This window comes from Oncorhynchus masou, chromosome 31, assembly GCF_036934945.1.
Source record: "Oncorhynchus masou masou isolate Uvic2021 chromosome 31, UVic_Omas_1.1, whole genome shotgun sequence".
NCBI lineage: Eukaryota > Metazoa > Chordata > Actinopteri > Salmoniformes > Salmonidae > Oncorhynchus > Oncorhynchus masou.
The window spans coordinates 9,030,434-9,042,535 of NC_088242.1; the positions used below are offsets into that span (position 1 = coordinate 9,030,434).

General features: G+C 46.1%; 1 protein-coding gene across 1 annotated transcript in view; it reads left to right on the forward strand.

The window, feature by feature from the left end:
- The window catches only part of LOC135523396 (nuclear protein localization protein 4 homolog), a 38,075-nt gene that overhangs the window by 7,769 nt on the left and 18,204 nt on the right, over window positions 1–12,102 (forward strand). Inside the window, exons 8-11 of the mRNA XM_064950038.1 lie at window positions 60–183; window positions 1,078–1,257; window positions 2,911–2,997; window positions 7,501–7,699. Coding sequence (XP_064806110.1) covers window positions 60–183; window positions 1,078–1,257; window positions 2,911–2,997; window positions 7,501–7,699 — 590 coding nt within the window. The remainder of the gene's footprint in view (window positions 1–59; window positions 184–1,077; window positions 1,258–2,910; window positions 2,998–7,500; window positions 7,700–12,102) is intronic.

The window sequence follows — 12,102 nt, forward strand, 5'->3', positions numbered from 1 at the left end:
GAGGATTGGCCACATCCACAAGCTCTTTGTCTTTATTCAAATCTTATTTTCATCTACAGAGGGAAGTTTGTGGCCCTGGAGAACATCAGCTGTAAGATCAAGTCGGGCTGCGAGGGCCACCCTCCCTGGCCAGAGGGGATCTGCACCAAGTGCCAGCCCAGCGCCATCACCCTCAATAGACAAGTACACCCTATAACGCACTCCACTTTACTGCCAAGGGTCCATCTCAATACTCCACTTTACTGCCAAGGGTCCATCTCAATACTCCACTTTACTGCCAAGGGTCCATCTCAATACTCCACTTTACTGCCAAGGGTCCATCTCAATACTCCACTTTACTGCCAAGGGTCCATCTCAATACTCCACTTTACTGCCAAGGGTCCATCTCAATACTCCACTTTACTGCCAAGGGTCCATCTCAATACTCCACTTTACTGCCAAGGGTCCATCTCAATACTCCACTTTACTGCCAAGGGTCCATCTCAATACTCCACTTTACTGCCAAGGGTCCATCTCAATACTCCACTTTACTGCCAAGGGTCCATCTCAATACTCCACTTTACTGCCAAGGGTCCATCTCGGGAAGTCTAAAGCAGGGATTCCCAAACTCTGTCCTGGGGCCCCCCCCTGGGCACATGTTTACATTTTGTATTTGTTTTGCACTAGCACTATACAGCTGATTTTTTTAAATGACCATTGAGCTTTGATTATTTGAATGCTCTGTGTAGTGCTAGGGTAAAAACCAAAATGTGCACCTAGAGAGGGCGGTGGGGCAGGACCGAGTTTGGCAAACCCTTTTCTAGAGTAGCTCCTCCTCGTTTTCTTGGCTTCATTTAGTCATTGGGTTTCACAGGATGGGTGATAACAAGGAAATATGGTGGATTGATGATTACAAGGCCATTTGATTTCACTTTTTCACATGACTACTTCTGTCGCATCACTTCAGATTTAGAAAAGCACACGAGGAGAGGAATCCACTATAACCTATTGAAATGCACCTCCCAAGAGGTTTCTCAACCTCTACTCATTTCCTAGTGGAGATGTTGATTTAATAACCCGCCTCATCCCCGCCAACAGAAATACAGACATATAGACAACATCATGTTTGAGAACCACACCATCGCAGACCGTTTCCTGGACTTCTGGAGGAAGACGGGCAGCCAGAGGATGGGCTACCTGTACGGCAGGTACACGGAGCACAAAGACATCCCTCTGGCCATCAGAGCTGAGGTTGCTGCCATCTACGAACCCCCGCAGGTGAGTGTTCTGCGCTCTGGACTCTGGACTCCAATGGTTTGTTAGTGATTTGTAGATGTAGTAAGATTAATTTGCCACAGGGTGGCAGTAGGTTCACTTTCAATGGGTAATGGGTATTGACAAAGTGCTGCTGTTGCAGGAGCAGTATTTATCACAGACTTGAAGTAATCAGATCATTGTATCTACACTGAACAAAAATACAAGTGCAACGTGTAACCCTGTTAGCTCCATGTTTCATGAGCTGAAATAAAAGATGTTCCGCACACACATACAAAGCTTCACCGTCTCAAATGTTGTGCACAGTTGTGTTTACATCCCTGTTAGTGAGCATTTCTCTTTTGCCAAGATAATACATCCACCTGACAGGTGTGGCATATCAAGAAGCTGATTAAACAGCATTATCATTACACAGGTGCACCTTGTGCTGGGTACAATAAAAGGTCACTAAAATGTACAGTTTTGTCACCCGACACAATGCCACAGTTGTCTGAAGGTTTGGGGGTGTGTGCAATTGGCATTATTACTGCAGAAATGTCCACCAGAACTGTTGCCAGATAATTGAATGAATTTCTCTACCATAAGCCCCCTGCTACATTGTTTTAGAGAAAATGTCAGTTCTTCCAACCGGCCTCACAACCGCTGACCACGTGTCTGGCGGTTAAAGTTGTCAACAGTGTGCCCCTATGGTGGGGTTACGGCGGAGTTGCAATGAAAAAGCCATATATCAGACCGGCCAATCAAAAAATAAAAGATTAAGATGTGCAAAAGAACAGACACTGGACAGAGGAACTCTGCCTAGAAGGCCAGCATTCCGGAGTCTCCTCTTCGCCGTTGAGACTGGTGTTTTACGGGTACTATTTAATGAAGCTGCCAGTTGAGGACTTGTGAGGTGTCTGTTTCTCAAACTAGACACTCTAATGTACTTGTCCTCTTGCTCAGTTGTGCACCGGGGCCTCCCACTCCTCTTTATATTCTGGATAGAGTCAGTTTGCGCAGTTCTGTGAAGGGAGTAGGTCACAGCGTTGTACGAGATCTTCAGTTTCTTGGCAATTTCTCGCATGGAATAGCCTTCATTTCGCAGAACAAGAATAGACTGATGAGTTTAAGAAGAAAGGTCTTTGCTTCTGCCTGTAATCAAACCCACAAATGCTGATGCTCCAGATATTTAACTAGTCTAAATATGGCCAGTTTTATTGCTTCTTTAATCAGAACAACAGTTTTCAGTTGTGCTAACATAATTGCAAAAGGGTTTTCTAATGATCAGTTAGCTTATCCAATTTTATAATTTTAAAAGTCAAACACAACGTGACATTGGAACACAGGACTGATGGTTGCTGATAATGGGCCTATGTAGATATTCCCTAAAAAATCTGCCGTTTCCAGCTACAATAGTTATTTACAACATTAACAATGTCTACATTGTATTGCTGATCAATTTGATGTTATTTTAAATGGACAAAAAATTTCCTTGTTTTTAGAAATGTGCTTTATTTTCAATTGACCCCACACTTTTGAATGTGACATATATTTATTTATTAGGCTATTGGAAACTACTTTAAGCTTGTGTACTTTGTTTTTAAAGAAATGTTTAACCTAGATGTGTTTGATTTAGTTGGTTGAATTTAAGCTCTTGTGAATTCCTCTGTCCATCAGATTGCCACCCAGAACAGTCTTGAGCTGGTAGAGGACCCTAAAGCTGCAGCCGTGGAGGAGATTGCAGCCAAGCTGGGCCTGCGCAAGGTTAGCCGACACCACTAGCTAAAAATATGGACTTTTATTTATTTTTTCCCATATCCTTTCCCTGATCCAGATTTGGATTCTGCCTAGTACCCTCATATCTCTAACCTATTGTGCTCTTCAATACGTGTCCAGCTGACTTAGTGCCACATTTGTATTGTGATGTCACAATGTATCACAGCATCGGAGGGGTAGTATCCTTTTCCATGTACAACCCTTCATCTGGGTCGTACCCCCTTCACTCACTGGGAACAGGTATAGAAGAACATCTGGGTCGTACCCCGTCTCTCAGGGGGAACAGGTGTAGGAGAACATCTGGGAACAGGTGTAGGAGAACATCTGGGAACAGGTGTAGGAGAACATCTGGGAACAGGTGTAGGAGAACATCTGGGAACAGGTGTAGGAGAACATCTGGGAACAGGTGTAGGAGAACATCTGGGAACAGGTGTAGGAGAACATCTGGGAACAGGTGTAGGGGAACATCTGGGAACAGGTGTAGGGGAACATCTGGGAACAGGTGTAGGGGAACATCTGGGAACAGGTGTAGGGGAACATCTGGGAACAGGTGTAGGGGAACATCTGGGAACAGGTGTAGGGGAACAGCTTATATCTCAAGTCCATCAGACTGCTAAACAGCAATCACCAACTCCGAGGCTGCTGCCTACATGGAGACCCAATCACTGGCCACTTTAACTCATGGATCACTAGTCACTTTATACAATGCCACTTTAATCATGTGTACATATCTTACATTACTCATATGTATTTACTGTATTTTATACCACCTATTGCGCCTTACCTATGCCACTCGGCCATCACTCATCCATATATTTATATGTACATATTCTCATTCACCCCTTTGGATGTTTGTGTATTAGGTAGTTGTTGGGAAATTGTTAGATATTACTGCACTGTCGTAACCAGAAGCACAAGCATTTCACTACACTGGCATTAACATCTGCTGTGACAAATGAAATTTGATTTTAAGGACAGCTACTGTCCAGTCTGACTGGCCCATCATTATAGACCACTGGGGTCATGAGGCACTCATCAATATGGGGCGTTCCCTCGATTCCTCAGTCTTTACAGGATAGTGACGTTAAACAGCTTCCGTGTGCCCTCGGGCCATAGTGTGCCCCCGGGCCATAGTGTGCCCCCGGGCCATAGTGTGCCCCCGGGCCATAGTGTGTGTGAGTTGTGTAGAAAGTTTACGCATCCATCATGGATTTTAAGACGTCCAATCAGTGCATTCGAGAAGTATTCAGACCCTTTCCCTTTTCCCACGTTTTATGTTATTTTATATATGTATTTTGTTGTTTTATATATATATATATATACACACACACACACACACACACATTGCCTTGCGAAAGTATTCGGCCCCCTTGAACTTTGCGACCTTTTGCCACATTTCAGCCTTCAAACATAAAGATATAAAACTGTATTTTTTTTGTGAAGAATCAACAAGTGGGACACAATCATGAAGTGGAATGACATTTATTGGATATTTCAAACTTTTTTAACAAATCAAAAACTGAAAAATTGGGCGTGCAAAATTATTCAGCCCCTTTACTTTCAGTGCAGCAAACTCTCTCCAGAAGTTCAGTGAGGATCTCTGAATGATCCAATGTTGACCTAAATGACTAATGATGATAAATTCAATCCACCTGTGTGTAATCAAGTCTCCGTATAAATGCACCTGCACTGTGATAGTCTCAGAGGTCCGTTAAAAGCGCAGAGAGCATCATGAAGAACAAGGAACACACCAGGCAGGTCCGAGATACTGTTGTGAAGAAGTTTAAAGCCAGATTTGGATACAAAAAGATTTCCCAAGCTTTAAACATCCCAGGGAGCACTGTGCAAGCGATAATATTGAAATGGAAGGAGTATCAGACCACTGCAAATCTACCAAGACCTGGCCGTCCCTCTAAACTTTCAGCTCATACAAGAAGAAGACTGATCGGAGATGCAGCCAAGAGGCCCCTGATCACTCTGTCACTCTGGATGAACTGCAGAGATCTACAGCTGAGTTGGGAGACTCTGTCCATAGGACAACAATCAGTTGTATATTGCACAAATCTGGCCTTTATGGAAGAGTGGCAAGAAGAAAGCCATTTCTTAAAGATATCCATAAAAAGTGTTGTTTAAAGTTTGCCACAAGCCACCTGGGAGACACACCAAACATGTGGAAGAAGGTGCTCTGGTCAGATGAAACCAAAATTGAACTTTTTGGCAACAATGCAAAACGTTATGTTTGGCGTAAAAGCAACACAGCTCATCACCCTGAACACACCATACCCACTATCAAACATGGTGGTGGCAGCATCATGGTTTGGGCCTGCTTTTCTTCAGCAGGGACAGGGAAGATCGTTAAAATTGATGGGAAGATGGATGGAGCCAAATACAAGACCATTCTGGAAGAAAACCTGATGGAGTCTGCAAAAGACCTGAGACTGGGACGGAGATTTGTCTTCCAACAAGACAATGATCCAAAACATAAGGCAAAATCTACAATGGAATGGTTCAAAAATAAACATATCCAGGTGTTTTTGAATGGCCAAGTCAAAGTCCAGACCTGAATCCAATTGAGAATCTGTGGAAAGAACTGAAAACTGCTGTTCACAAATGCTCTCCATCCAACCTCACTGAGCTCGAGCTGTTTTTGCAAGGAGGAATGGGAAAACATTTCAGTCTCTCGATGTGCAAAACTGATAGAGACATACCCCAAGCGACTTACAGCTGTAATCGCAGCAAAAGGTGGCGCTACAAAGTATTAACTTAAGGGGGCTGAATAATTTTGCACGCCCAATTTTTCAGTTTTTGATTTGTTAAAAAAGTTTGAAATATCCAATAAATGTCGTTCCACTTCATGATTGTGTCCCACTTGTTGTTGATTCTTCACAAAAAAATAGTTTTATATCTTTGTTTGAAGCCTGAAATGTGGCAAAAGGTCGCAAAGTTCAAGGGGGCCGAATACTTTCGCAAGGCACTGTGTGTGTGTGTGTGTGTGTATATATATATATATGTGTGTATATATATATATATATATATATATATATATATATATATATATAAGAGTTATTCTAAAAGGGATAAAAAAAAATGGATTCCCTCATCAATCTACACACAATACCCCATAATGACAAAGCGAAAACAGGTTTCTAGAAATGTTTGCTGATTTTCTTAAATACGTAATACCTTATTTGCATAAGTATTCCGACTCTATGCTACGAGAGTCAAAATTGAGTTCTGGTGCATCCTGTTTCCATTTAATCATCCTTGATGTTTCTACAACTTGATTGGAGTCCCTCTGTGGTAAATTAAATTTGATTGGACATGATTTGGAAAGGCACACACTTGTCGATATAATGTCCCACAGTTGACAATCCAAGCCATGGGGTCTTAGGAGTTGTACGTAGAGCTCTGAGACAGGATTTGTGTCGAGACACATCTGGGGAAGGGCACCATAACATTTCTTGCAGCATTGAAGTTCCGCAAAAACACAGCTGCCTGGGCAAACTGAGCAATCGTGAGAGAAGGACCCGATGGTCACTCATACATAGCTCTGGAGTTTACCTGTAGAGCTGGGAGAACCTTCCAGAACGCCAACCATCTCTGCAGCACTCCACCAATCAGGCCTCTATGGTAGTGGCCAGCCAGAGGAAGGAAACCTGGCAACATCCCTACGTTGAAGCGTGGTGGTGGCGGCAGCATCATGCTGTGGGCATGTTTTTCAGAGACTGGGAGACTAGTCAGGATCGAGGAAAAGATGAACAGAGCAAAGTACAGAGATCCTTGAGGAAAACCTGCTCCAGTGCAGGACCTCAAACTAGGGCGAAGGTTCACCTTCCAACAGGACAACGACCCTAAACACACAGCCAAGACAACGCAGGAGTGGCCTTGGACAAGTCTCTGAATGCCCTTGAGTGTTCCAGCCAGAGCCTGGACATGAACTGGACTTGAACCCGATCGAACATCTCTGGGGAGACGCTCCTCATCCAACCTGACAGCGCTTGAGAGGATCTGCAAAGAATGGGGGAAACTCTCCACATACAGGCGTGCCAAGCTTTTAGTGTCATACCCAAGAAGACTCGAGGCCGTACTTACCAAAGGTGTTTCAACAAAGTGCTGAGTAAAGGGTCTGAATACTTATGTAAATGTGATATTTCTGTTTTGTAATTTATAAATTGGCATAAATTAATAATAATAATAAACAAATGTTTGCTTTGTCGTTATGGAGTATTGTCTGTAGATTGAGGGGGAGGGGAGGGGGGGGGCAATAAAAAATCAAGTTTAGAATAAGTCTGTAACAAAATGGGGGGGAGTCAAGGGGTCTAAATGCTTCCTGAATGCAGTGTATGTTACTATAGCTGTCCGCACCAGAGAATTACCTTATGAATATAGGTCACTCGACAAAAGTATAATATATATTCTTAGTCCAACAATGTGGAGTTTGATGAGCTTGACTTTGCTGACCATAGTTTTCCTATGTGGTCTTTACTGAAGGTGGGGTGGATCTTCACTGACCTTCTCTCTGAGGACACCAGGATAGGCACGGTCAAATACACCAGGAACAAGGACTCGTACTTCCTAAGTGCGGAGGAGTGCATCACGGCTGGACACTTCCAGAACCAACAGTGTAACCCCTGCAGACTCTCACCCGACGGACACTTCGGGTCCAAGTTTATCACTGTGGTGGCCACAGGTACACGGACCTAACAAGGCCATCTAATGACTTCTACAACAGAATCCTACCAGACCAGAAGCGGGTGTAGATATGTCCTAGTTGTCTGACTCGCTTTAAGCAGTAGGTACAGTTGAAGTCGGAAGTTTACAAATACTTAGGTCATTAACTCGTTTTTCAACCACTCCACAAATTTCTTGTTAACAAACTATAGTTTTGGCAAGTCGGTTAGGACATCTACTTTGTGCATGACACAAGTTATTTTTCCAACAATTGTTTATAGACTGCTTATAATTCACTATCACAATTCCAGTGGGTCAGAAGTTTACATACACAAAGTTGACTGGCTTTTAAATTTCTGGAATTTTCCAAGCTGTTTATGTCATGGCTTTAGAAGCTTCTGACAGGCTAATTGACATCATTTGAGTCAATTTGAGGTGTACCTTCAAACTCAGTGCCTTTTTGCTTGACATCAAGGCGGTGGCCCGTTCCTGTAGGTTCATGCTCTACAACATCCGCAGAGTACGCCCCTGCCTCACACAGGAAGCGGCGCAGGTCCTAATCCAGGCACTTGTCATCTCCCGTCTGGATTACTGAAACTCGCTGTTGGCTGGGCTCCCTGCCTGTGCCATTAAACCCCTACAACTCATCCAGAACGCCGCAGCCCGTCTGGTGTTCAACCTTCCCAAGTTCTCTCACGTCACCCCGCTCCTCCGCTCTCTCCACTGGCTTCCAGTTGAAGCTCGCATCCGCTACAAGACCATGGTGCTTGCCTACGGAGCTGTGAGGGGAACGGCACCGCAGTACCTCCAGGCTCTGATCAGGCCCTACACCCAAACAAGGGCACTGCGTTCATCCACCTCTGGCCTGCTCGCTCCCTACCACTGAGGAAGTACAGTTCCCGCTCAGCCCAGTCAAAACTGTTCACTGCTCTGGCCCCCCAATGGTGGAACAAACTCCCTCACGACGCCAGGACAGCGGAGTCAATCACCACCTTCCGGAGACACCTGAAACCCCACCTCTTCAAGGAATACCTAGGATAGGATAAAGCAATCCTTCTCACCCCCCCTTAAATGATTTAGATGCACTATTGTAAAGTGGCTGTTCCACTGATGTCAGAAGGTGAATTCACCAATTTGTAAGTCGCTCTGGATAAGAGCGTCTGCTAAATGACTTAAATGTAAATGTAAATCAAGGGAAAATTAAAAGAAATCAGCCAAGACCTCAGAAAAAAATGTGTAGACCTCCACAAGTCTGGTTCATCCTTGGGAGCAATTTCCAAACACATGAAGGTACCGTGTTCATCTGTACAAATAATAGTATGCATTAATTATCTTAATTTACCGAGGTTAGCTAGCCAGCTATTTGTCGTCCTTAACGTAGGAAATGCTGCTAGCTAGCTAGCCAACCTCTACCGAATTGAACTCCAACTACCCGGTCAACATTCTGCGTCGCTCCACAGGTAGTATCACATTTTTCATTTCACTTCATTACAGTACAACGGTTTGATTTGTTTGATCGTAGCTAGCCAGCTACATAGCCGTCTTTGTATCTAAGACAATTGTGTAGTCTAGAGCGATTTTCTAGGTTAGCTGGCCAGCTATTGTCGTCCTCTTAACGTAGCTAGCCAGCTAGCCCCCGAATAGCAGCACTGTAGTAACTATTACAGTACAACGGTTTGTTTTGTTTGATCGTAGCTAGCTAGCTACATAGCCGTCTTTGTATCTAAGTCAATTGTTTAGCCTAGAGCGATTTTCTAGGTTAGCTACATCGCAGCCACTACCAGCTAGCCTACTCCAGCAGTACTGTATCATTTCAATCATTTTAGTCTATAAGATTCTTGCTACGTAAGCTTAACTTTCTGAACATTCGAGACGTGTAGTCCACTTGTCATTCCAATCTCCTTTGCATTAGCGTAGCCTCTTCTGTACCCTGTCAACTATGTGTCTATCTATCCCTGTTCTCTCCTCTCTGCACAGACCATACAAACGCTCCACACCGCGTGGCCGCGGCCACCCTAATCTGGTGGTCCCAGCGCGCACGACCCACGTGGAGTCCCTGGTCTCCGGTAGCCTCTGGAACTGCCGATCTGCGGCCAACAAGGCAGAGTTCATCTCAGCCTATGCCTCCCTCCAGTCCTTCGACTTCCTGGCACTGACGGAAACATGGATCACCACAGATAACACTGCTACTCCTACTGCTCTCTCTTCGTCCGCCCACGTGTTCTCGCACACCCCGAGAGCTTCTGGTCAGCGGGGTGGTGGCACCGGGATCCTCATCTCTCCCAAGTGGTCATTCTCTCTCTCTCCCCTTACCCATCTGTCTATCGCCTCCTTTGAATTCCATGCTGTCACAGTTACCAGCCCTTTCAAGCTTAACATCCTTATCATTTATCGCCCTCCAGGTTCCTCGGAGAGTTCATCAATGAGCTTGATGCCTTGATAAGCTCCTTTCCTGAGGACGGCTCACCTCTCACAGTCCTGGGCGACTTTAACCTCCCCACGTCTACCTTTGACTCATTCCTCTCTGCCTCCTTCTTTCCACTCCTCTCCTCTTTTGACCTCACCCTCTCACCTTCCCCCTACACAAGGCAGGCAATACGCTCGACCTCATCTTTACTAGATGCTGTTCTTCCACTAACCTCATTGCAACTCCCCTCCAAGTCTCCGACCACTACCTTGTATCCTTTTCCCTCTCGCTCTCATCCAACACTTCCCACACTGCCCCTACTCGGATGGTATCGCGCCGTCCCAACCTTCGCTCTCTCTCCCCGCTACTCTCTCCTCTTCCATCCTATCATCTCTTCCCTCTGCTCATACCTTCTCCAACCTTTCTCCTGAGTCTGCCTCCTCAACCCTCCTCTCTTCCCTTTCTGCATCCTTTGACTCTCTATGTCCCCTATCCTCCAGGCCGGCTCGGTCCTCCCCTCCCGCTCCGTGGCTCGATGACTCATTGCGAGCTCACAGAACAGAGCTCCGGGCAGCCGAGCGGAAATGGAGGAAAACTCGCCTCCCTGCGGACCTGGCATCCTCTCACTCCCTCCTCTCTACATTTTCCTCCTCTGTCTCTGCTGCTAAAGCCACTTTCTACCACTCTAAATTCCAAGCATCTGCCTCTAACCCTAGGAAGCTCTTTGCCACCTTCTCCTCCCTCCTGAATCCTCCTCCCCCCCCTCCTCCCTCTCTGCAGATGACTTCGTCAACCATTTTGAAAAGAAGGTCGACGACATCCGATCCTCGTTTGCTAAGTCAAACGACACCGCTGGTTCTGCTCACACTGCCCTACCCTGTGCTCTGACCTCTTTCTCCCCTCTCTCTCCAGATGAAATCTCGCTTCTTGTGACGGCCGGCCGCCCAACAACCTGCCCGCTTGACCCTATCCCCTCCTCTCTTCTCCAGACCATTTCCGGGGACCTTCTCCCTTACCTCACCTCGCTCATCAACTCATCCCTGACCGCTGGCTACGTCCCTTCCGTCTTCAAGAGAGCGAGAGTTGCACCCCTTCTGAAAAAACCTACACTCGATCCCTCCGATGTCAACAACTACAGACCAGTATCCCTTCTTTCTTTTCTCTCCAAAACTCTTGAACGTGCCGTCCTTGGCCAGCTCTCCCACTATCTCTCTCAGAATGACCTTCTTGATCCAAATCAGTCAGGTTTCAAGACTAGTCATTCAACTGAGACTGCTCTTCTCTGTATCACGGAGGCGCTCCGCACTGCTAAAGCTAACTCTCTCTCCTCTGCTCTCATCCTTCTAGACCTATCGGCTGCCTTCGATACTGTGAACCATCAGATCCTCCTCTCCACCCTCTCCGAGTTGGGCATCTCCGGCGCGGCCCACGCTTGATTGCGTCCTACCTGACAGGTCGCTCCTACCAGGTGGCGTGGCGAGAATCTGTCTCCTCGCCACGCGCTCTCACCACTGGTGTCCCCCAGGGCTCTGTTCTAGGCCCTCTCCTATTCTCGCTATACACCAAGTCACTTGGCTCTGTCATAACCTCACATGGTCTCTCCTATCATTGCTATGCAGACGACACACAATTAATCTTCTCCTTTCCCCCTTCTGATGACCAGGTGGCGAATCGCATCTCTGCATGTCTGGCAGACATATCAGTGTGGATGACGGATCACCTCGGCAAGACGGAGCTGCTCTTCCTCCCGGGGAAGGATTGCCCGTTCCATGATCTCGCCATCACGGTTGACAACTCCATTGTGTCCTCCTCCCAGAGCGCTAAGAACCTTGGCGTGATCCTGGACAACACCCTGTCGTTCTCAACCAACATCATGGCGGTGGCCCGTTCCTGTAGGTTCATGCTCTACAACATCCGCAGAGTACGACCCTGCCTCACACAGGAGGCGGCGCAGGTCCTAATCCAGGCACTTGTCATCTCCCGTCTGGATTACTGCAACTCGCTGTTGGCTGGGC